Consider the following 25,376-nt stretch of genomic DNA (forward strand, 5'->3'; position numbering starts at 1 on the left):
AGATTCATTCTAAATTTGAAACAGTTTAATAGCTTTGTATGTGCAACCAATTAAAGGATATTAGAAGAGCCCAAGAAGTTCTTACAACCTAATTTTCTCATGAGCTCCTGATCCATTATGCCGACACATCTTCACTTGATGAGAAGTTTGGATAGTTCTTTGGGCTCAGTTAACTGAGCTTTTAGTACTCTTTAGCGGCTGCTTGCTAAACACAGTCGACATGTACTCCCAGTGTCCTGTTAGGACTCCTCCCAGCTTTCGTGGTTGCGTGCAGCTGATACTGAGAACCCACTTTATTCAACTTTTTTTTTCAAATACACTGGGCTAGACTTCCACAGGCACAGATATCTGTGCCCTAGGAGCAGCTCCTAGGCTCGTTCTTGTACCAGATTTGCCATAAGGCAAAAGAATATTGTGTCCTGTACAGAATCAACTCCACTGATCAGAAGTTTCAAATGTCCCTAGCAACCTGAATTCTTAGCAAAATACCACTTGTGTGGGTTAATTTAGTGCTAGAAAATTCTGAGGTTGACAGTAAAACTCTACTGAGTGGGAGTTTGAAATTGGCCCAGGAACTTGAATTCATGGCAAAATTCCACTTGTGGGTTAATATAGTGCTAAAAAATTCTAAGGTTGAAACCCTACTGAGTAGGAGTTTGAAATTTGCTCAGGAACCTGAATTCACAGCAAAATTTCACTTGTAGGTTAATTTGATGCTGGAAAATTCTGAGGTTGATGATAAGGTAGCCTCAATTCCGTCATTGTTGATAGAGAGGATATCTGGATTCCTGCCTAAAGCAGATAACAATTCTTTAAGTCAAAGTCCTAGGTAAGCCTAAATACTCTGTGGGGTCGCCTGGTACCTCAGCTCTAGGCACAGATGGCATACCTTTGGTTGGAGGTTTGGTTTGCCAGTGGTCTTAGGTTCGTCCTCTGTCCGACACCATATAACCACACAATGGCTGACAAGCGGGTGTGACCATTAAAAAAAAAAATGATTAAAATTATTTCCCAAAGAGCAAAGGAATTGCCGTCCAAAAACCCCAAACAGGTAGAAAAATTGGAAAATATTTAAAAACCTTAGTATTAACGTGTATGACAAAAAATATTATTACCAGTTCTCTTTTAATAGCACATTATGCATGCATAGTAAACTTTAGTCACGAGTTTCTTTTGGCACCAGCGGTGCGAGTGTTAACGAGTAACCGAAGTTTATCAACGTGTTCTAACTACACTTTTTGTTCGATCATTTGGTTTTACAAGAGTACGGGTGAGTGAATTGCGATGTGATCTTCAGAACCGATAAACGTCAAAATACCATCCGTTTACCGATTGCTCCCAAGCATGCGACGAAAGTACCGGAAATGTTTCGAAGTGGTTCGTGACCGTGGGTAACGCAGCTGACGTCGTAAAGTGATCTTATTTGTTATGTTTACAAAGAAAATACTTGGCTAGAAGGGCAATTATACACATCTCTACTTTATATGTAATTTATATTCAACACTACCAAACAAAACATCCTTTTTTTTTATTCTTTCTGCTTCACAATGCTTGTGCTGTTCACATTTAAAGAGTGTAAGGAAAGCATTACAATTTGCTCGTTAAACAAGTGACACTTCGGTATCATTGGCAAAGAGTTACAACTTCTATGGTTTGGTCATATGGTAATTCATCAAGCTTCTGTGGGTATATACAGTTTCGTTGACCCTTATAGTTGGCACTTGCCAGTAAATATTTTAGTGATTAGATGTGGCAAATAATAGTAGTCGATATGATTAAAATATAACGCAAGAGCGTAAAAAAATTATAAGAAATGAGATATACAAGATGATTTTGTTATGTTTACTGTTATCAGTTTATCAAAACTTTGTAATTTCTGATAACTTTTCCTATATAAATTTGCCAGAGGAACACCTGCCATACTATTTTACGAGTTTTCCTGATATAGCGAAAAAATGTAGGCTTGACCCAACTTGTCCCTATACGCAGTACTTAGATAAAACCCGTTTTTGGGGATACCATCTGTCACACAAATGGGGTTCTCAATATTCAAAACCCGATTGTCCCGGCGATCACAAAGGTTGGGTAAAAACAAAATTCGAGCAAAAGAACACATTTTACACACAAGGAGATTTTGGATACATCAAGCAGCAATTAAAGGAATTAAAAATATTGTGTAAGCCTTTTCTTGCAAAAGATAGTTCACTAGAATGTACCGATCACTTGAGATATTGCAGAGGTCAAAATATTTTAATAAATTTCACAAGAATAGATAGAACTGAACCTATTAGATACAAAATGAATGTTTTATCAGAGGGGGATATAGGTGGATTCTGTGATTTAAATAAATCCCTGTTACAAGAACATGCAGACCATATTAGTGCTTTGCAGAGTTGGGGACCTGAGCTAAGGTATTTTGTTAAACTTAAGAATAGACCTATAATGAACGAAGATTGTGATGTAGTTATAGAAACACCAACCTATATAATGAAGCTAGATGCTAGTATGTATTTTTGTATTATTTTTTATTTATTTAGGGCACATAAAACTTCATAAGGATAATCTTTCTATTTAATATTGCTATTATTGAAATTAATTTTTAATTCTGTACAGTATATTTATTTCAGGTGTAAATATGTACCACCATTTCTGTGATTTTTTGAACCTCTATATGTCTTTACACATGAATCCCAGATTTGACACATTTTCAACAGATGTTCACATATTAACCTGGGAAACTTTTACATACAAATCATTATTTGAAGAAACTTGGAAGGCTTTTACAGACCACCCTATATGGGATTTGAAAACATTTAGTGGAAATGTTGTATGTTTTAAAAATGCAATATTTCCTTTATTGCCCAGAATGATATTTGGCTTGTATTATAACACTCCTCTCATATATGGATGCCAAAAGAGTGGCCTATTTCATGCCTTTTCAAGACATATTCTACATCGTTTAAAAATACCAATACATAAAAGGAAAAGTAATAGAATTAGGATCACTTTCTTATCAAGAGATACTAAATATCGTAGAATCTTAAATGAAGAACATCTATTAAATTCAATTAAGGTTAATGAAGAGTATGAAGTCCAGCATGTTGTCTATAATAGAAAAATTCCTTTTAAGAAGCAATTAGAAATAACTGCTAATTCTGATCTGTTGGTTGGTATACATGGAGCAGGACTTACACATCTACTATTTCTGCCTGATTGGGCAGTCATTTTTGAGTTGTGAGTGATAATCTTTTGTGCATATTTGTATATATTTTTTTTATATATATTATTGTAGATACAACTGTGAAGATTCAAACTGTTATTTTGACCTAGCCCGTTTGCGAGGTATTAAGTATGTTACCTGGGAAGATACAGAAAAATTGATTTTGGAAACGGATGTGAGAATCATTTTCTGAAATGCTTTATTTTTAATTTAATACAATTCTGTTTAAGGATACACATGATGGTGGAGCTCACGCAAAGTTTGCCAATTACTCCTTTGATGTTTATGAATTTAAAAGACTAATTAAAACAGCCACTGACCATGTAAAAGATCATGCTAAGTTTAAAGAATTTATCAGACATGATGAACTGTAATAAAGTATAAAGTTTCGTTTACTAACAAAAAATTTATTAAAATTGATTTATTTTATTTTTATTTAATAAATAAAACAAAATAACATGTTTCAAAACTTTATTTTGATTTGTTTCGTATAGAGTATAAAAACTACCATACAATTTAACAACATATAGAAAGATATTATTAATAATGAACTTATAGGGCCATAGCTTTTTGTATTTAAAAGCTTATTGATTAAACCAGTCAAAATATTGGCTAATAGGAAGAAAATTAGTCCGTTGTAGTTAATTGCTTCAAAAATAATTGGGGAACAAAGGTAGAAAGTCAGTCTCCTAGTAAAAAAAAATGTTTGTAAATTTTCTGCTAAGTAGAACAACCAAGTCATAAATACTCCTATAAACAAGACCCAGAAGATATAACCAGAACTTGCTACTCTTCTGGACACTCCAAAAAGGTAATCAAAAATTAAAGTTAATGAAAGACATGCTGCTGAGCAGACAAAAAGTTTTAGGTGGGTGTTGAATTTACTCCTCTCTTTATGGTATATGAAATAACCAAAGTACACTGAATATAAATATAAAGTTATATACCCAATGGAAGATACTAACCCTTCCCTATTGGCTGATATAAAATTATCCCTCACTATATCTCCAAAAACAAACTTTTTAAATATTGTCTCTAAAAATACTTCATGGGTAAATGTGAGAAATATAGCACTTGCATAAATGTATTTGATACTGACTACATTTAATATGATTGATGTGAATAGCTTAGTTACAGCTAAAGTTATAAAAAAATTCCAGTGCAAACCATACTCTACTTCAGAAACATGATATGCGGTAATTCTAGTTAAGATAAGTCTGATTATTCCCAGGGTCGTTAAGGTGATACAGCTTTTTAAGGACTTTTTAATACTATCTGGCCTTTCTTTAGCTTCTGGAGCGACAATTCCATTTGAATAAATAAAAAGTCCAACTCCAACATCCATTAAACTAAAACCTGTAGTTTGGGTTTTAGAAAATCGGGATGGAAATGTCTGAAAGTCAACAGCTAGTATTGCTATGACACTTATTAAGTTAATTGTAGAACGAGCATTTGTTATATAGTTCCTCGTATGGGATGACCTAACTTGAGCTTTATTTTTCACTAGGGGTTTGTTCAAAACTAAGAACAACATAAAACCAATGACAAGTGACAATGCATACACAATATCTTTGAGATACTCTGTTAATATTGTTACATTAAGTATAACAGGAATAACTATAAATGAAAATTCAATAAGGAATGATACCACTTTTTGCTTTGTGGAGAGTAATGACAATGCCGTTACTGTAAAAAACATGTAAAAAAATGATGGCAAAATAGCTAGAAATGTTTCTAAGGCGCTCGAATTGGGTGGGTCCTTTGAGATTACTGTCTGAAACAAAAAAAGAGATCTTATATTTCGCTTTTCGATTTTTTAAAACGATTGTGTGAATAACGTTATTTACATTGACTGTGTAGTAATTTGAATCCACTGAGCTAAATTAAAAATTTTCTGGGTAATGCGAGATTTTGTACTTCGCTTCCATGGATTTTCTTTGGAACTTACATAGCCAGTTAAATTAATCGCAACATTTTCATTAGTTACTACGATTGTACTCATGCTTGAACCACTTTTATAATAAGAATTATAATCGGGAAAATTCAAGTCAAATCAGATTACCTTATATCTGTTATCTGTGCAGGGAACTATAGTGAGTGAAAAGTGAAAACGCTTAAAACTTCTTCTATGGGTTGAGTTTGCTGAAGGTAAGATACCAGCACGTATCTGGGTAGTCCCGAGCCACTAGCCTTGAGGATTTCTACTTCGTCTTGTAGGTTGAAGAAATAACTTTTTTTCGACTCTCTACTTTAATAAAAAAATCCATTTTTTTACATTAGTATTGTTATTGCAAACATTTTCGTAGGTCTGGATTATTTACACTTCTCCAAAAGAAATTATATTAGTTTTCGAAGTTTCAATTCTTTCATTGTTTTATTCGGCGATACTACCTGTAAAGACTAAAAAATATTGAAAAATAATAAATACTAAGTCTTTGGATTGAGTGGGTCGGTGTACGTCATACAGTCGGTCCGCGCTCGGCTTACTCTCTTCATGCTTTTTATTGTCTCGGGATAGTTACCGAACACAGCTCACTTATTTTCAATAAGTCGGTTGGGTATAAGGTCCGTGGGTTTTTCTCAGCAAAATGTTTGGAATGGTTCGAGTCTAAAAAATTTTTTCCAAAATGGAAAATTTTGACTCCGAAATAAGTAGTTTGGAAGAGGAGTCTGGCTTATTAAACTACGAAACCTCATCTGACAGGCGCTCCGAAATTAGTTTTGATGAATTTGCTGAAGATACTCGTTCCGAATTAAAGTTTGAAAGAGGTGAGCTAGGCCTATACAAGTGTTGTTGTGCTAATTTCAGATTACACATTACATTTTAGAATTGGAAACTGAACAAGAAAAAGACAAACGAACACAAATTGAAAACGCTTTGACAGGGAATCATCATCTATTAAAAACATGGCGAAATTTAGCTATTAGCCAATTTGGTTTAGTTGGCGGTAAGTTATAACCAGTTCTTTCTCTTAGCACTAGAAATGTTTGCGCTAAACTTTTCATATATTTGCAAGAAATACGTTTTCAGATGATTTAAGGTTCAAAGTGTGGCCATTATTACTAGAAGTTGATCCAAGTACTGATGAAAAAATACCATCTTTAGAGGAATTGTCGAATCATCCAGAATATCAGCAAGTTGTTTTGGATGTAAACAGATCTCTCAAAAGGTTTCCACCTGGTATTCCATACCGCCAAAGGGTAGCCTTACAGGATCAGTTGACTGTTTTAATATTACGAGTTATTATGAAGTATCCTCATCTGAGATATTATCAAGTAATACCCTATAGCTTACACAAGCTCTCTTTTTTTAAAAGGTCTTTTAGGGTTATCATGATGTTGCTGTTACTTTTTTATTAGTGGTAGGAGAAGCTGTTGCATTTAGGATAATGGAGAAATTGAGTACTGGGCATTTAAGAGAATGTATGGAACCCACTATGGAAAAAACAGATTATAGATTAAATTATATTTATGCTCTGTTATATAAAGTAGACAAAGATTTGTATAACTTCATGGATAGGTGAGATCAGTTGCAGAATTTTATTAAGATGAAGTAGTAGTAATCATTTAATTCATCACTAATACAACTTACAAAATATTCAATTTTTATTTATCATAAGAATATTATAATTTTTACTGTAGCACCTGTATGGGCAATTATTTTTTGAATAATTTCTCTTTGTTTATTTTCAGTGCAGGTGTTGGTACAATGTTTGCGCTTCCATGGTATTTAACATGGTTCGGGCATTCACTGAACCAATACAAAGATGTAGTTCGCTTATATGATTATTTTTTGGCAACACCAGCACTTATGCCATTGTATGTTGCTACAGCCCTGGTTATTTATAGAAGAAATGAAGTTTTCGAAGCAGGCTGTGATATGGCTAGCATTCATTGCCTTCTCTCTCAAATTCCTGATAACGTAAACTTTGAAATCATTCTAAAGAATGCTTCAGAGTTTTACAAAGATTATCCTCCAGAAATACTGGAAAAAATAGTTAAGGAGCGAGTGAAAAGGGAGTATGTAAAATTTGGCATGCTTTATGTTTTCAAAAAAATTATTTTGTTTGTACAAAAGATGTTTTCCATTCGCTTTTACTTTGCTATCTTTGCTTCTTTTGTTTCACACAGAAAACGCAAAGGTAAGTATCTGTAGGTTAACACTGTTGCTTTTGTTTTAATTTGTAAATAAAAACAATTTTTGTTTGAAGCACATTCATTTTTTCCACCTTACACCAATCTAATTGCTTGCTTTCCCTTTTCGAATTTATTAGCTTTATATCTTCTGTGTTAGCCTTTTTAAAGCAAAATTAATTATTGCTATTGCTATTAGCCTCTAAATGTTTCAGTCAAATCATTTCAAATTTGCCATGTAATGTTAGAGGGGGACAGTTTTGGTTAGGGGACAGGTCAGAGTTCAGAGATCAAATTGAATGTGTTATTTTTATGTTTATAATCAGTGGAATTTCTAGTGCTGGGTAACTCTAAATAAAAATATTTTAACCTAGATTTATGTTCCCCTTAAAAATGCGATAATACTAACAAAAAAATTAAACCAAATCAATTTTAAACTAAGCACTTTTTGGTTTTGACTCCAGAATTGCTTTTAATTGTGTTAAACTTCAAATAAACATTAAAAAAAAAATAATGTTATCAATGTTCTGAGTAACTTTTGTTCAAAACTAAATTTATTATGAATATTTGCAGTGCCACTTTATAGGGTTATGTACTTTAACTCTTAATATCATTTAAAACAGACAAATAGTATAAACATCAATATATGTTAGCTAAGCCTTAGCCTTAGGTAATGGTAATATGGCTTGTTTAGATTTAGATTATTACAGCTATAATATTATATAAAATTTAGCTTTTTTCTGTTTTTAATATTAATTATTTTAAGAATGAATCGACGGAAGAGAGAGGAACAGATTATGCGCAACAGATTAAGCCGAAATAAAGGGCTGTGGGTTCGGCTGAATCGGAACATGCCATCTTGGTTGATATTCACTAACAGAAGTAAATATGGGTTGCTTTTTGCAGCAGCCACAGTTATCATTGGTTATTTGTATTGCATAAAATACAATGAAGTCCGATTTCCATTTATGAGGTAAGTACATTGCAGTTTTGATTGCGAAACTTGATTTTTTTTGCATATTTTAGTGGATTAAATACTTGACACATATTGTCTCTAGGATCCATGAGAAGTATCATACAGCAGAGATTTTATACAAGTTTTTAATATTCATATAAAACTCCTTTAGAATAGACTTAAGTGATTTTTCATAAATGTATCTGGTCGGTTCTGCAAATAATTTATTTTTTAATAATATAGGGTATTTAATTTCAAAAATTTTGTGAATCTTCATTAAAAATTTTCCAACAAGAAGGGCAAAGTACATTTATCAAAAATAGCCCAATACAAATCCTTGTATGTATGTATTATAATTGTACTTTAGTTTGGTGGCTGTTATTTATAGTTTGTATAGTCCAAAAGTCTGGATTTCATTTAGTCATAGTTTATGATTGTGAACTATTTTTAATGTTATTATTGAAATGCATTTATTAATTTATAAGAGTACCATTTAGTAAGTAGGTAATGTATACTTTTATGCAATGTACACTTTGTTTAAAATAAGAGTTCTTCTCAATTTCCTAAATAGTGAACTATTACTAGAAATTGTTATTTTTTGAAGGTGCTAATCTGCCGGATATTCAGTTTATCAAAAGTTGGAAAAATCAAATTGTAGTTTTCTAAAATTAAAATAACTTGGTTCAAAATTGGTATTTTATTTCAAATCAAATGTTCTCCAAAATAAAAATATATTGAAATTATTTTGAAAATGTTTGCTGTTTTGTACGCCTTCATTTTTTTCTATAAAATTCATTAGATTAATTAACTTGTAATGGCCAACGGGATTCCCAGATTTGAGGCCCCTTCAAAATAACCGAAACCGATTCCAAAACACGGGAAGATTGTAAAATAATTTGAATTCTCTGAACTGTTCTGTTTTTGAGGAAATGTTATTGAAAATAAAACACCAATTTTGAAGTAACATGTATAGAAAATATAAACTCCATAGCACCTTTAGCACCTGAAAAAGTAATAACTATTAGTAGCACAGCCACTTTTTCGTAAAAACCTTCAAAAGAGAACACAGTGGAACTTTGCATAAGGTATATATGGTGATATAGGTTCAAAATAATCTCAGCTATTACCAAGTGAAAACTTTCTATTCATGTGCAAAACACAATGTATCTAGCTTTTTATTTTATGAGTCATCCGTTTAATCACGTCCACGCATGGCCTCGGCAACTTCGTTCCGTGACTTTTTGGTTAGTTTTCTTCTTTTCAGTTTGTTCATTTAACGAAGTATCTTTGTAATTAGTAAATCATTTCCATGGCTTTAAATTTTTTCCTTTAATTGGTTTTCACAAAACTATATGTAATTTTATTTTTCTTTTTTTATCTTTTGTTGTATGTGTAAATTATATTAAATAATATATTAGTGATAAGGACGGTAAAAATTGATGCGCCTCAAGAGATTATGATATTTTAGGTTTTATTGGTTCACTCGAAACGACAAATTTTATTGAATGAAAACAAAGATTTGAAGTGACCGCGCATGCAAATATTGAATTGAACTGAGGTGGCTTTTACTTGATAAAGATCCGTTTATCAAAATAAATAAGGACTAAAAGTTCAGATTTTCACGAAATTATATATTTTCACATGACAATTGTTTCGACAACACCGTGTCTTTATCGAAATACATTTGATAAAGACACGGTGTTGATATAATTTCGTGAAAATCTGAACTTTTAGTTCTTATTTATTTTCAAATATTGAATGGCAGTTTTCAACATTTTCTGCATGGTGGTTTCAAAAGTTTCTGTATTATCTGCAGGGCTTCTATATATTTATACCCTATATGCTCGCTAGAGTCTTTTTTGTTGTCCAAGCCAAAATTTCTGCTATTATTTCTACCGCAACTAATATGCTATTATTGAGAGCTAACTCTGTGGGTATTTGTAGCTGCAGCTTTATTGTTCAATTATTTTATCTACTTGCACCTCTGATATTTGTTGATTATTTGTATCTGGTTCGTAATTGAGTGTGAATAGGACTAGAAATAGGGTTGCCCAATCAAAGCACCGTTTCCTTCAATATTTGAGCATATAACATTTTCCGCTCCGTCATCGGTTGTTGATGATTTCTCATAAAAAATTTCCCTCTGTCAAACGGTTTTTGATAAATGAAATAATACGTGTCTCACGACACTATCAGAAAAGTGCACGATGCAAATGACTCCAACAAAAAAGAAAAGTTTAGTATCTATTCAGTCAAAACCACAATTTGGAAGCTACTTGTTTTTATGTTGAAAACTTCTATTTTTTCCAAGAAATGTAATTTTGAAGATATTTTTAAGATACAAAAATACATAGTGTCAGCAATACTTCTGCGAAAAATCATAAAAATCATTTTTCAAATATCCTTCTAATTTCAATTTTAGGTATCAACTGCGGACAGACTATTGGTTTTCAAACAATTGAAAACTAAATGAATGTCCCATGGTCTCGAAATAGAATGAAGTTTCAGTAAAAGTCGCATTGTTTGGCTCATTAGCCTAGCTACAAATTCTGTCAATAATACTGGAAATTAATTTCTACAAAGTAATAACGGACCAGAAACTGCATTACTTTTATAAAGTGTTTCAGTTCAAATATCATTGTTTGAAGAACCGGCAACGTCGAATCAATGAAAACAACGTTGTCTAGTTTTCTATCGGCAATTGAATAAAACCCTTTGGCGGTAAAAGTGTTACCATTAGTTTGGAAGTATAAAAATGGGAGTGGTTAGATTGTTTTCATATTTGTCACATTTGTTTCATTTAAAAAATAGTTCGTTTGGTATTGCTTACAAATCAGTGCTATGGATTTATCTGAGGGTTCAACATTAAATGAAAAGCTTACGCTTTTCAAATCAAAACACAAAGCAAATTGCTCTGTTTGATGGATGTCGCTCAAGAAATATTAAATCACAATAATTGTTTTTGATGTAAGTAAACATTTTTTTTAAACCTGCCTAATACACTTTCACGATTTACTTGCAACTTACCGACAAACCACCTTTACAAATTACAACGCGATTTATGGATAGTTGGCATTTAATTGACCCTTAATTTCAAAGGGAGTGCTTTTAGTTTTAATAGATTGAAGGCAAATTGTAAGAATGTTCTTTAAGTTACCTGTTCCAGCAGTAGACCCAATTAAAATTACATGTTTTGCATTTCGTAATGCTTCGCCGTCTAAAAAACTTTACTTTATTGTCGCTTATGCGGCTAGAATGAGATGGTCTAAGAATCAATGGTAACATGAACACTAGTTAAAAGTAAAACGACTACGTTTGTTTACTGTTACCAGCGCCACCACCAGAAAATAAATTCAGGAATAATAGGCTGACTTGCCCTCGATGCACCTCAATGTTATAGATTCTTTTTTAGTAGGCGAGTAATAGTAGTTCTTAATAGATTTGTGAAAAATTGCAAATTTATCAGCAACGAATTTGCCACCTTTCTAATCAAGACCACAATTAATAATGAATAATTTGAAACATTTCGCGGAGTACATCAGAAGTATCTCTAAATAAAAATTATTGGCGCTACCAATTTGATTGAGTTTGATTGATTGATATTTTTAAATATTCCTCAGTGAAAGATTAGCGTATTTTCTATTCCGATTTTTATGTACTGTTTTGGGTACCATTGTTATAATTCTTTTTTAATTTTAATTTAATAATAATAAGTTAAACAACAATAATCTTTTTACGAAAGAACTATTCAAATTGCTGAATTTTGCTATGTTACTTTATTTTTTACGTTTTTCTTTGTTAATGATTGAAGTAAATATATCGTTTTGCAAGTGGCATAAAATATGAGAATAAACATTTATTTTATTGAACCGTTTATGATTTTTAATAAACATCAACAACCAGTGACTCTTACATAAACTACTTACTACTTACATAAACTCAAAATTTTCTATAGTAAAAAAAAAGTTACACCCATTAACACAGTAACACTGACGTTTTAGCTATTTCCTTTAGAAAGGTGGAATTTCCGTTGACGGGTATTTAGTTTAGACCACCCTAGATATTAATTTATAATTTATAGAATTTGGTTTTGTGAGATATGAAGTAGGTGTTTATAACATAAACTCAAATTTAACTCTTAAGATTTACTTCATTTTATTCTGAGAAGTGATTAAACATTGTTTATTTCAAATTTGGCAGACTCAAACTTGCTGGTTAAATTTTTCGTATTTTCAGATACCATTTTGAGTGAATTTTTAATATTGTGTAAATCTTTTAGGCGCTTCAAAAATGTATTCCATTTCAACCTTACTTCTGTTTTGTTTTGATTGAATCTGTCTTCATCACGGATAACAAGACTAGCAATGTAGTTTTGAGTATTTTTGTCATGTAATATACCAAGGTGATCTACTTTCGGGAATGTTTTGAAGAAAAATTTTTCTTTTTGCAATGACTGCCAATGCATACAACCTTCCAGTGATCTTAAATTAACTGTTCCATCTCCATTACCATATATAAATGTTGGATAACCATCTAACCAAGTGCCAGGTTTATAATATAATCTAAAATGTTGATTCTAATTTTATTAAATGACAAATGTTAACAGAACTCACTGTTCAATAGTATCCACATCTGTTCCCCACAGGCAGTGCATTTCTACACCAGGTGCATTATAATCAAGTTGATATGGTTCTGTGTCTTTTCTCATTTCCCACCCATCTGTGAAATATATATCCCTAAAAACTTTATTACTAATACAAAATGTTCACATTGATCTCACATCATACCTAAAAAATTCTTCCAAATTATTTAATGTGTAATTTTTATTTTCAGCGTGTATGAGAATTTCATCTGGTTTCCAAAATAATTTTGAGGGAAGTAGCCAAGCCAAACTTGGAGATGTAATCTGTTCAGTTCTCATCACACTTTCTCTTAAAAAGTAGGACCCTAAATCATCACCTAGGAAATTCGCAAATAAGAATAGTAACATTAACAGCTAATGATCTTAATACTTACCTACTGCATATACTTTCACAGCCTTCATAGATCCACCCCATACTCCACTCAGTGTCACCAACCTTTGAATATATTTGTCTTTCCAAGATTGCTTTTGCTTATTTAAAAAGTGTATGGACATTGGTCCCCCCATTGAATGTGCGATCAACATTATGGATGTTTTATTGTTTTCCTCATACGTGTCTTCAATTAATTTTTTTAGTTTTACAAAATACTCTTGGTTTTCATCTGTAAATAATTTCCAGAAAAATAAAAAAGGTTTCGATAGATCAAAGTTTAATGCGGCCTTACTTGGTGCCTTCCTAAAATCATATGGGGCTCCTTTAATACTCTTATTTCTGGAATAACCTAAGGAGACTAGAGTGGTGGCAATATCAGAAAAGTAAGCCCCTGTGCTTGCATGACTTGGATCAATCCATTCAACAACTTCACTCAACCCAAAACCTGGAATTCTAATGTTAACCCCATCTGGGCTTCTTGTGGTCCTGGTTTTATTATCATAAATGAGTTTAATATTGTCAATCCAGCAGTCAATGACTACTGGTATAAGAAGCTCCAAATTCAGCCATATGTTAAAATAATCGGAAGCTTTTTCGCATATGTAATGTACAGATAGGCTTTTGTTTAATCTCGCTTCCAATTGGCATCCACCGTCTCCAGGGATAAAAACTACGGGGTGAATGCTAGAATATGTAAAGTTGCTAAAATTCAACAGGTGCAATAGGAAAACTAATAGTTTGTATATCATACTAATTTCTTTTCTCGTTTGGATGTTTATCACTTCTGTTGTGCGGACGTCTTTGTGTGGTAAGTGTTGATAATATTTATTTATTTTTAACTTCTATGCCTGATTTATTTGAGGTTATGACGCACGCGCCGAACGTCATTGTGAAATTATGTATCAACAATACAAAATCCTGACTGTTTTGATGCCATGGATCTAATTAGGTAAGTAGCACAGAATAGTAAGTTTACGTTAGAGTTATCGATTTGATATTTAGTTTGTGGGCAATCTGGCCCTTGCTGGGCTTTCTTGATTAATAGTTACATAAGCTCCTATTTTATCCAAGTAGTTTCTATGATCTTCCTATTTTCACCTTGTGGGTCGAAGAATTTGTTTCTGTGATTCCTATCCCAAAAAAGGTTTCGACATTCACCTGGAGCTATAGCCATAAGGAAACGTAAGAAAAAGAGTTGTAGGAGCTGACTAGTATAACTGCAATGCTCCTCCTAATTAAAATCCCTATATTTCGAATATAAAATATATAAATCGCAACTAGAGCGACTTGAAAATGCAAAAGAAATAATACCATCAAATCGAACAGCGAAACTCTTATTAGTGGAAAAGCTGCACAATTTTCTATGGTTTAGGTGGATTATAACTACAGTTTTCCAATGTTACTTTTCCAATGTCAATTGATCACAAATAGTAAAAACAAATACGTACCTATTATGTACAGGCACATACATATAAAGCTTGATTCACTGTGGATGACAACTTAGACGTTTATAGTGAATTTCTCGGGCCGTTTTGAAAATTTGATCGTTTACATACGTGAGGACGATCTGTCGATATAATATATTTCCAGCGATGCGACGTTTCTGATTTTCCGATAAAGTAGCATAAACTTTGATATTTTCAATGAAACGCAATGTGTATTATTGAATTTTCCGTTCTGCAATTCTATACTTATATTTAGCGGTTTTCGAGAAATTAATTATTTTCAAAACTATAGTTTAGAACTTGCGTTATATGTAACAAATACAACAAAACGGTATTTTCCATGTAAAGATTTATTTACTAGTAGAAGACCTCATAGTTTATTTCAATGTTAAATCTATTAGGAACAATACCTGTGGTTGTCAACTGTTTGCAGATTCTGAGTGACAGAACCACTAATTCTCAGGATCATATTTCACAATTTTTTCACCGCTTGTATGGAATTCTTTACTCAATTAATCGCAAACGCACAAAAATTGAAGAGAATGGGCTACGCCATTCACAGCAATTGGTTGGGTTGCTTTTGGTTGAGTTGAAAGTTAAGAGCTTTCTATCTAAGATTGATAATCAATAACACCTCACCATTAGCCGAGCTCCTCTTGTGAGTCCTCCTCTATTGAACAAGTTCCAGCCTTTTTACAAGTCATACCGTTCTCGGTTGCTTTATTCTGCAACTGCAAGCGCCAGTTTTTTACGAACGCAACTTCCTCCAACAAGCTAATATAACCTTTGACTGTGACCTGCAGGATAACACAGTCGCGAGCCATTTTTGACATTTCCGGTATTTTAGTTACGGGTTTAGGAACGACCGGTGTTCACTCAGTGAATGTATTGTAAAAATGTACTCAAAAACTAATGTTCGTAGAAAAAGTATAGTATGCAACACGTTGATGAACTTTTCCAGTCAGCCTTTTATTAAGCACCCTCCCACTGCATTCCGCTCGTAACAAATGAAACTCGTGAATTTTTATAATATACTGTTACTTTTGTTTAATTTCACCGTCAAACGTGACGGTGAAATTAAACAAAGCATTCCGTATAAAACTTATAGGAACTTAAAATTTATTCCGTCTAAAATAACAAAGTCATTACTATTTACCCAATACTATCCACTATACACAAGACTAATAATTTATAAAACTTCTCAATTTATATCCGTAGATGTGCGTTTCGGCGCCACTTTTCAACTAACTCTAAGCTGGTAAGGCACTCCGCTTATATAAAAGTATGGCGGGATAGCCGTTTTTCCGTGAAAAAAATTGTCTCTATCCAAGTTGTTTCATTAATATTCTAATATACCCTACTATATAGGATTATTTAGTACATTTTACTTATTTCTCCGTCAATAAATAAAAAAGCAAATAAACTTTTACCAGTTTGCCTTTATCCTTAACCTAAATGTAGGTGCTATTGCTGATTCTATCACATGTGTTCCTACAATTACATTAAAATTTGTAAAACCATTTCTAAACAAAAAACAACAAAAATTTATGGCGAAGCCTGAAAGTTAAAACCCATTGAAGTATCAACCAGTCCAATATTAAATAAAATTTAGTTGTCCGTACTCGCAATATATTATTGTTGAGATGGCAATTTCAAAAATCCGGTGTGTTATAAAAGGTTTTACGGCACCTTAAACAACGGCAATAAAACTTTTGAACAAGGAATATTCTGCCGATTCACGTAAAAGAGTCATTAAATACGTGTTCACAAAACAAAAACAAAGTACTGTAAAATAATACTCTCTTAAGAATAATGGTTTTTAAAAATATGTATAATGCTGTCGAAAATTTGATTTGCTTTATAAAACTTTTTTTTAATAGTCGCACACTTTGAAAATAAGGAATTAGCTATTTAGATTTTGATAAATTATTTTGCAATATTGTAGTAATCGAATCCTATAGTCTGTTAAAATCAATCAATCATAAGTCCTTAAACATGGTAACAATGTTCAACCTGCACTGTTGTTCGTTATAATATAATATATAATACCCTGTCAATTTTATAGCGCCAAATTCGAAAAATTTGTCCCGAAAGTGGGTTTAGATGAAAAGATGTTGAAAAACGTTATTACTTATTTTAAATAAAACCACGTTCTGATATATTTTTAATTCTCCTTCGTTTATTTTCGATATAATTACGATGTATTTTCCGAATATACTTATCACCAGCACATAATAATAAAATTCGTAGTTTAATTTTAATTTTAAGTGAAAGTTGACTCAAAATTAGGAGGGATTGGGATATCGCGCGATATTCATAATACATAAGACTAAAAATCGTGCGATTTCTATCTCCCTTGTATAATGAAAATAACAAGTTTTTGGGATGTGTGACTCCTAGAAATGGATTTGGTCGAAACCCTTAACTAAACAAATGAAATCGCTCGATTTTTTTATTAGAAACTTAAGTAGTCACTAGGTGAATGTGAACTTTCTTTTAGAGTCAGATGCTGCCTCTGCTACTACCAATTTTAAAGCACCAGACGTCGCAGTCGCAAGAAACACAAGCAATCAATGAGCAATCTGAACAAGTTTTTGATGCCTTAGGATTTACACCGAAATCAGGGCACAGTGTTGTAAAAAACTTGCTTGAAGAAATTGTTGTTCGTTGAAACAATTTCTTGAAAAAGGGTTTGATTATTGACCGACGGGACGAATTAATAGCCAAGTATAAGATACCTGCCAAATTTTAATTGAAGTGCAACTATACTTATAATAATACTTATAATAAAGTCAGTTCTTAAACATGGTTTGACAGCTCTATGGACATTTATGGAGGCCATGATACCTAGCGTAGGACAACTGTCCGCCAAGGTCTAACCGTAGGAGGTTTAACATCCTATCACATATAAAAAAATTGATTAATTGTTGTTTTTATTTGCCAAGAATGAGCCTCTAAAGAACTATGTTCGTTAATTACTCGAAATCAAGTAAAAATACACATTAAATAAAATAAAATAAAATAAAATAAAATGCTTACTCAAAAAATACGTAATTAGTTAATTAATTGTCCAATAATACTACCTAACCTTCTGGAATACACAGTTCACACATTTCTCTCGGAATCATTTCTTATTCTAATCCTTATTCTTTCTTTGTCATTGGATGGTAGCTTTATTCTTATGTGTATTTGTTAATACTATGTCCGCTGTTTTACATTCGCCAATTTAAATTTTAAAATTAGAAAAACATTATTTCTTGCAGGTTCATTCAATTTAAATTAAAAAAAAATTCTATCTAATTTTACATTTCACATACAACAGAACGCAAATCTCTCTACTTTCCGTTCAACGTTCTCTACGAATCTTCGCGATATTATAATATCGTGACCAGAGCGTCGATATTTCAAAGCCATAATTAGTTTGAACTATGGTCATGACCATTCCGAGTTCAAGATCTGCTTTAAAATGGCTTATTTATTCTTCTTTTTAACGAGACTGTTATTTGTCTCGAAAATTCGCATTTTAATCTTTCTGGGTCATCGGCAACGGACTTCCTTAAAAATATGTACTTATTAGTAACACAATGGAATAGCATTTTTGTTATCAGTGAAAAATACGCTATTAGGAAGATCATTCTTTTGTTTCAATGATTGAATTCCACAGAACATTTGAACTTTGTTCTGGGAATGATTCGTGTTTGGATTAGTACCTATGGTGGACAAATTCGTTACACAGCATACTGCTATTAGATTAGGTCTTTCATTCGTCGCAACAAATTGCTGGTAGATCACGTAAGGAACACGTATCGCACATGTCCCATCTGTTGGACCAAATTTCAATTATTATTGTTATAAGAACACTTTAACAAATTAAATAAATCAAAAAGATGTAAAATGTAAATTCAATAAAGGTTTAGGCAATCTAGAATCTAGAATTTTATAATATGGCATTAAATCAATCGTCCATCAACTGTCAGTTAAATAAATAGATACTCTTAGCAGAACCAGTATGCGATACTTGTATTTATTATTTTTTTTTATAATTTTAATTATATGAAAATATTGTTGATATGTTCGTTCTTTTAGAATACCTACATATTTTTCTTGGTTCGTGTTAGACATTTAAGACAACCTGTTTTGATAGAAAAAAATTTATATAATATATATTGTTATATGTATGTCAGTTTCTTAAACATATTCAATTAAAACCAAAAATAATAAAATAAAACAAATTGCCCATCCTGGAAAAGACCTGGTTTCACAAAACTATAAAGATTCAAACACTCCGATGTGAATGTTACAAAAAAATATATTATTTTAAAAATGTTACACGTGTTCCGCCCACACGGGAATCAGCAGACATACAAAAACGTCAACTCAAGCGCCCATTGGAAAAATAATACATTACTTTGCAGGACATTTTTTTAAAAAATCGCCTGCTCCTTGGTGTTCACAAAAAGTTGAATAAGTACCTGAGTGGTACTTAAAAGCCATAATACCTGTTTTCAAAAATTATATTAATATAGCATAATTTTCTGATTTTTGTATTGGTAAGGACTAGTTATTTTAGTTAAAAATGTGAAGCTTATGTAAGTGGGTATTAAAAATTGGATTTAGTGCGTTTTATTTCATATTACCTATATGTATATTTTTATCAAAAACAGTTTTAATTTTGTCCCCAAATTGTTATTTTTTCAAATTAATTTATGTTGTTGATACATACTTATTTAAAAAAGCATTATTTTTATTTTAAATGTTTCATGTCATAAAACAAGACTTCGTTGCTTTCGGAAAAAAAAATATTTTGTTCTGACTTTAAAAATTTTAAATTTAAAAATAAATTACAACATTTGCATTGCATTTTTCCCTCTGCCTTAATATTATATATAATATAATTGTTATCTGACTTCCACTATCAAGTTATATAATATAATTAATTGCAGATTTAAAAACTCTATAAAGAGTTAATCAGTTCCAGGTCGTTCACTGGATGTGGCATCAACTACATACAAGTCTTTCGAAGCATCCATTTAAATATGTTCAGGGTGTTATTGAAATAACATCATATAAACTAAAAACTAATTGTGGACTCCACGCTAAAGTCAAATGGATGTTTTGCTGCTCTAAATCGGATAAAAAAAGTTATTTTTTCTTAACCTTATCCAGTCCAACAAGACGATCATCGCCGCAACTGGCCTCTCTCACTGTCAAATTGACAATCATGATACCTATCAAACGATCCAATTCTGCCAAATGATGGGAACATGTTTGACTCAAATATTTCATGTTTGAGTCACTAAGCTGCAAAACCTATTTAGTCCATTTAATTATTAACTGTTAACTTACTAACTTAACTATTAAACTAATCAAAACTAACTATAACATTTTTGTGAATAATGGTACCAATTTCAAGTTATTAGATTGAACGATCAACGAGATATGGTGGTTCCATAGCTTTACATTTTATATCTTACCCTGTGTAATTTTATATTGTATGTGTTCCAAATATCGATTAAAGACGTCAGTCGTCTGACGAAGTAATCTAACAAATAAACAAAACTATCAAATGAGTATGCAAATATGGACTTTTATGGACATTGACTCAACTACATAGCTTTCTGAAAATAGGTCTAAAACAGTAGTTTTAGTGCCAGTGAAAAGGCTTAATTTGATTATTTTCGGAGTCCTGCTTGCCGCGCCATCTACGTTCTAAAGGGCGAATTAAGTTAAAACAGATGAACCGTAAAATACGGCCATCAGAGAATATTTTTTTATGCTTATGCAGTACGCTTATTAATATTTGTTTAGATGTCTGTTGGTTAAGTTAATTTTTCTACGTCCTGCTCTAAAATATCCAATTACGCAAGGATAAAGTGTGGAAAATGCCACTTTAAGGCTCGCCTTTTTCGATACTTCAGTCACGGGCTTAGGTACGGTGGGATGCTTTCGATAGATATTAGCCATGTTATTCTGACTTTTGCAAAAATGTATGCAAAAACTAATGGGCGCAGAAAAAATATAGTGTGCAACACGTTGATGAGCTTCTTCAGTCATTTACTCACTTTATTAAGCAGTTGCTATGCTGTACTCCGCTCGTGCAAACTTGTTGAGTGCTATACTATTGTGAATCAACGTAATATAAAGAATGCAGAGCAATCTAGGATGAACGGGAATTTGTCGTAGCTAGCACTAACAAAAATTAATTAATTATTTATTCAGATAATTAATTCATCAAATATGTTTTTGAGGTCCCATACAGTGGTTGTCCTTTTTTATTGGAATTACGTATACCTTGAATAAATCGTCCTATTTCATTAAGTTAAAAATATGATTTTGTATTTCCAGTAAGTCCAGAGTAAACATAAATTTTTTAATTTGACAAACCGTTTTGTGGAAATAACTAACATATTAGTTTCAACTAACCAAACCGTTTTGACAAATATACTTGATCCAATAAAAATATTGTCACGTCGGAATAGAAACAAATAATTTTGTTAATTTAAGAAATTTTTTGTTTTGTTAATTTTTTCGCTCCGTGTACAAATTGGAAATTTAGAAGATCATTTTATGCAAGACCCGATAATCTTGTTCTCGCCACAGGGATCATCCGTTAAGTAAATGCGATTCAAATGTGCCTCAGATTATGCATTCGATCTTTATTCCTCTAGACAGGGGACAGTGGGCTAGATACTTTCAAATCGATATCAGTTGTTAAATAATGTCATTTTGGAATAACAATATACATTTGAAACACATATTTTTTTCTGAAAGGTGGTGGGTCATCCAGAATAGATTTCACATGAGATAGACCGCGAGATGTATTGTGATACAAGAGACCATGTCCAATGTCATTTAAAATAGGCTTTACGTGGAAGTCGCTTGGTAGGGCTCCCGCCTTGTTTGATGAAAAACATCGTTTCCCTTTTAGCGCACACGGAACAAATTGGTGCGTATTTCAGCAAGCTGCCGCGCTTAATTATTTACGACCGACGTATACTCCCATAATTTCAACTCTCTAACAAAAGTAAAAATCTGAGATTATTTTGAGACGAATGCAGGCGCGTTTGCTTCTCCAATGAAGCAAAAATACATTATGTTATGTTTTCCTAGTACGGTTGTTTATCGTTGTGAAAAAAATGATGAGCGGAGTCGGATTGTCAAAACTCGCTACCGGGAGTAACTCCAAAGTTTTAATAGGAGAGACTAAAAACCATAAAAACGCTAAAAAATTACATTACCATATTAATTTCAAATAAAAAATTGCTATAATGGAATAGAATAGAACAATTCTGTATTTTGATGCCCAATGCAGTACCATATATACAGGGTGTCACAAAAAATAAGTAAATAAAAAAAAAACTTTTTTAAAACATTTATTTTTTTTTGGTCGATTTTCCTAAAATTTGGCATCGTCAAAGGTGTAATTATATTTCAACTAGGTTAAAATTGTGAAGTCGCGGGAAGCATCCTTACAATAGTACAACAAAAAAGAAAATGCCTATGACGTAAGGGTTTTCCGACATGCGTTTCTTTTATAATTTGAATTTATATAATAATGATCTTGAAACTAATCATTTCCGGATATACTATTATATGAAGATTTTTTCTTTTTTTGGATGACGAATCTCCAGCTGAGTGCTAGCGCATATTTTTGAAACATCCTGCATAACAGTGTTGGATTCAGGGATAAACATTATGCCGAAAAATTTTGAACCAATTTATATACCTAATATTGATTAGTCAATTAATTACATCCGCTGTTCCTGTGTGGATAAAATAACTAAAAAGTAAGATAAATTTTTTCTACAACAATGTTAATTATAATAATGAGAATTAGATTGGATACTGTCTTGAAGCTGAACCAAATGCAAATATGGAAAATAAGTCGGAAGTGAGGAAAAGTAACGAGTTTTGAAAAGTGTCACTTGAGATGTTAAAATAAAACAAAAATTGTTTTGTTCTATGTAGCATCTTACAGGGCTTACAAATTTGACAGGATTTCAAAGCACACTTGAGCCATGCTGTGATTTTTGTGCAATGAATTGTAAAAACAGAAACTGTAGATTTTGCGTTGTCAGATTTTAGATAAAAACAGAACGCTAATATGTTATATTGAAATTCGGGGGTGTAATTAGTATATCATGCAACAAATGTGGTAAACGGCATTTGAGTCACGAGTTTATTTGGCACTAGCGGAGCGAATGTTTAATAAACGAGCGAGTTAAAAAGTTTACCAAACGTATTGCATACTATACTTTTTGTACGACCGTTAGTTTTTGGGGACATTTTCGCAAAATAACACGAATAGATTCACTGACATGACCGTCACAATTGACAAACGTAAAAGTTCAAGGGGTGTAAAATATCTACGAAAACATTCGATTGCTCCCAAATACGTGCGGCAATTTCCTGGAAATGTCAGAAGTGGCTCGGAGCCGTGGGAAACGAAAGTCACGTGGTAAAGTAACGCTTTCCGCATGCTAGATCGGTGTATAATTAAGTACTTTACAGAAGGAAGTATAAAATAGTATATTATGCAACAAGTGCGGTAAACGGCATTTGACTCACGAGATAATTGGTCATGAGCGGAACGCAGCGGAGCGAGTGCTTAATATAAACAAGTGGGATAAAGAGTTTACCAAACGTATTGCATACTGTACTTTTTCTATAACCGTCACGGAAAAGTCACAATTTAACAAATTAAAAATTATAACAGATTGTCGGATTACTAATACCATTCAAACAAAATATTTACTAGTTGCCATTAAACCTGTTCGTTTATCGTTTAGATCGGTTCTGCTGTTGTTGTCTCTTTTTAATTGTGTACGTTAGACAGAGAGAGATGTATTTATTGGATATGTCATGTAAACAACAATAACTGTGTTTATTATATAACGTTATGTTGTTTATTTAACTTTTACAATTGATCATTAAGTAGTTTAGTAGTTAGTTAGAAAAAGACTGTAATTGAAGAAAAATCATCCAAGAGCTATTAAGAGGATTAAATTTTTGAGATCGTATAAGCAAGAAAAAGCAGGTCCTAACCTTCAATTTTGTTGTTTTTGTACTGATGAGACATGGATATTTAAAAATCGCACAATCGGCCTTGGCAAGATATTAATATAAGAACTGTAAAAACCACTAAAGTTTATGCGAACGGTATGTAAAATTTCTGTGGGAAAGTTAAATTATAAATACAAAAAAATACATTTTTGCATGACCATTAGAGCTGAAAAACGTCATAATTCAAACCGTGCCGTTAAATCTTTTTTCTACTCCCGTCTGTAAAATACCCAATTACCCACCGATCTAGCGTACGGGAAGCGTCATTTTACCACGTCAGTTTCATTTCCCATAAATCCGAGCCATTTCGGACATTTCCGGGAATTTACCGCACGGATTTGGGAGCAATCGCATGTTTTCGGAGATATTTCCCACGCTTTGAATTTTCACGTTTGTCAATTCTGACAGTCATGTCAGTGAATGTATTCGGGTTTTGCGAACATGTACCCAAAAACTAACGGGCGTAGAAAAAGTATAGTATGCAACACGTTCCGCTGCGCTCCGCTGCGCTCCGCTGCGCTCCGCTCGTGTCAAATAAACTCGTGGGTCAAATGTCGTTTACCGCACTTGTTGCATAATATACTATTTTCTACTCCCGTCTGTAAAATACCTAATTACACACCGATCTAGCGTGCGGGAAGCGTCACTTTACCGCGTCAGTTTCGTTTCCCACGAATCCGAGCCACCTCGGACATTTCTAGGATTTTACCGAACGGGTTTGGGAGCAATCGGATGTTTTCGGAGATATTTCCCACGCTTTGAACTTTGACGTTTGTCAATTCTGACTGTCATGTCAATGATTGTATTCGTATTTTGCGAACATGTACCCAAAAACTAACGGGCGTAGAAAAAGTATAGTATGCAACACGTTCCGCTGCGCTCCGCTCGTGTCAAATAAACTCGTGGGTCAAATGTCGTTTACTGCACTTGTTGCATAATATACTATTTTCTACTCCCGTCTGTAAAATACCTAATTACACATCGATCTAGCGTGCCGGAAGCGTCACTTTACCACGTCAGTTTCGTTTGCGATGAATCCGAGCCACCTTGGACATTTCTAGGATTTTACCGAACGGGTTTGAGAGCAATCGGATGTTTTCGGAGATATTTCCCACGCTTTGAACTTTGACTTTTGTCAATTCTGACTGTCATGTCAGTGATTGTATTCGTGTTCTGCGAACATGTACCCAAAAACTAACGGGCGTAGAAAAAGTATAGTATGCAACATGTTCCGCTTCGCTCCGCTCGTGTCAAATAAACTCGTGAGTCAAATGCCGTTTACCGCACTTGTTGCATAATATACTATTTTCTACTCCCGTCTGTAAAATACTTAATTACACACCGATCTAGCGTGCGGGAAGCGTCACTTTACCACGTCAGTTTCGTTTCCCATGAATCCGAGCCACCTCGGACATTTCTAGGATTTTACCGAACGGGTTTGGGAGCAATCGGATGTTTTCGGAGATATTTCCCACGCTTTGAACTTTGACGTTTGTCAATTCTGACTGTCATGTCAGCGATTGTATTCGTGTTTTGCGAACATG

The 25,376-nt window shown here is 32.7% G+C and overlaps 4 protein-coding genes and 1 long non-coding RNA gene across 10 annotated transcripts; 3 read left to right on the forward strand and 2 right to left on the reverse strand.

The window, feature by feature from the left end:
* The first annotated feature begins 1,826 nt into the window (after positions 1–1,826).
* On the forward strand, positions 1,827–3,636 carry LOC132697407 (EGF domain-specific O-linked N-acetylglucosamine transferase). Its single transcript, XM_060662898.1, has 4 exons — positions 1,827–2,503; positions 2,628–3,234; positions 3,293–3,395; positions 3,451–3,636. The coding sequence occupies exons 1-4, from the start codon at positions 1,828–1,830 to the stop codon at positions 3,592–3,594; spliced, it is 1,530 nt and encodes a 509-aa protein (XP_060518881.1). The 5' UTR covers position 1,827; the 3' UTR covers positions 3,595–3,636.
* Positions 3,637–3,664: 28 nt separating this feature from the next.
* On the reverse strand, positions 3,665–5,361 carry LOC132697409 (uncharacterized). 5 transcript variants are annotated; one of them, XM_060662904.1, is made up of 2 exons: positions 5,283–5,361; positions 3,665–4,994 (listed from the first exon to the last, which is right to left on the reverse strand). In XM_060662904.1, the coding sequence occupies exon 2, from the start codon at positions 4,917–4,919 to the stop codon at positions 3,684–3,686; it is 1,236 nt and encodes a 411-aa protein (XP_060518887.1). In that variant the 5' UTR covers positions 4,920–4,994; positions 5,283–5,361; the 3' UTR covers positions 3,665–3,683. The 5 variants fall into 5 exon arrangements, with proteins under 5 accessions (XP_060518887.1, XP_060518884.1, XP_060518886.1 ...); XM_060662901.1 differs by having other exon boundaries at positions 5,169–5,293; XM_060662903.1 differs by having other exon boundaries at positions 3,665–4,990; positions 5,068–5,293.
* A 392-nt stretch (positions 5,362–5,753) lies between these two features.
* On the forward strand, positions 5,754–12,178 carry LOC132697411 (TBC1 domain family member 20). The gene is made up of 7 exons (XM_060662906.1): positions 5,754–5,989; positions 6,049–6,168; positions 6,252–6,496; positions 6,547–6,740; positions 6,914–7,240; positions 8,121–8,327; positions 8,381–12,178. Exons 1-7 carry the CDS (start codon positions 5,848–5,850, stop codon positions 8,394–8,396), a joined length of 1,251 nt encoding a protein of 416 aa, XP_060518889.1. The 5' UTR covers positions 5,754–5,847; the 3' UTR covers positions 8,397–12,178.
* A 146-nt stretch (positions 12,179–12,324) lies between these two features.
* Positions 12,325–14,810, reverse strand: LOC132697408 (phospholipase A2 group XV-like). 2 transcript variants are annotated; one of them, XM_060662900.1, is made up of 6 exons: positions 14,773–14,810; positions 13,617–14,008; positions 13,326–13,553; positions 13,097–13,268; positions 12,923–13,045; positions 12,325–12,871 (listed from the first exon to the last, which is right to left on the reverse strand). In XM_060662900.1, the coding sequence occupies exons 1-6, from the start codon at positions 14,793–14,795 to the stop codon at positions 12,481–12,483; spliced, it is 1,329 nt and encodes a 442-aa protein (XP_060518883.1). In that variant the 5' UTR covers positions 14,796–14,810; the 3' UTR covers positions 12,325–12,480. The 2 variants fall into 2 exon arrangements, with proteins under 2 accessions (XP_060518883.1, XP_060518882.1); XM_060662899.1 differs by lacking the exon at positions 14,773–14,810 and having other exon boundaries at positions 13,617–14,208.
* On the forward strand, positions 13,995–19,361 carry LOC132697413 (uncharacterized). The gene is made up of 3 exons (XR_009618147.1): positions 13,995–14,132; positions 14,187–14,273; positions 17,270–19,361. It is a non-coding gene; the product is annotated as an uncharacterized LOC132697413 (long non-coding RNA).
* Positions 19,362–25,376: the final 6,015 nt, after the last annotated feature.

This window comes from Cylas formicarius, unplaced genomic scaffold (genome assembly GCF_029955315.1).
Source record: "Cylas formicarius isolate icCylForm1 unplaced genomic scaffold, icCylForm1.1 PGA_scaffold_1__22_contigs__length_36826433, whole genome shotgun sequence".
In the NCBI taxonomy this organism is placed as follows: Eukaryota; Metazoa; Arthropoda; class Insecta; order Coleoptera; family Brentidae; genus Cylas; species Cylas formicarius.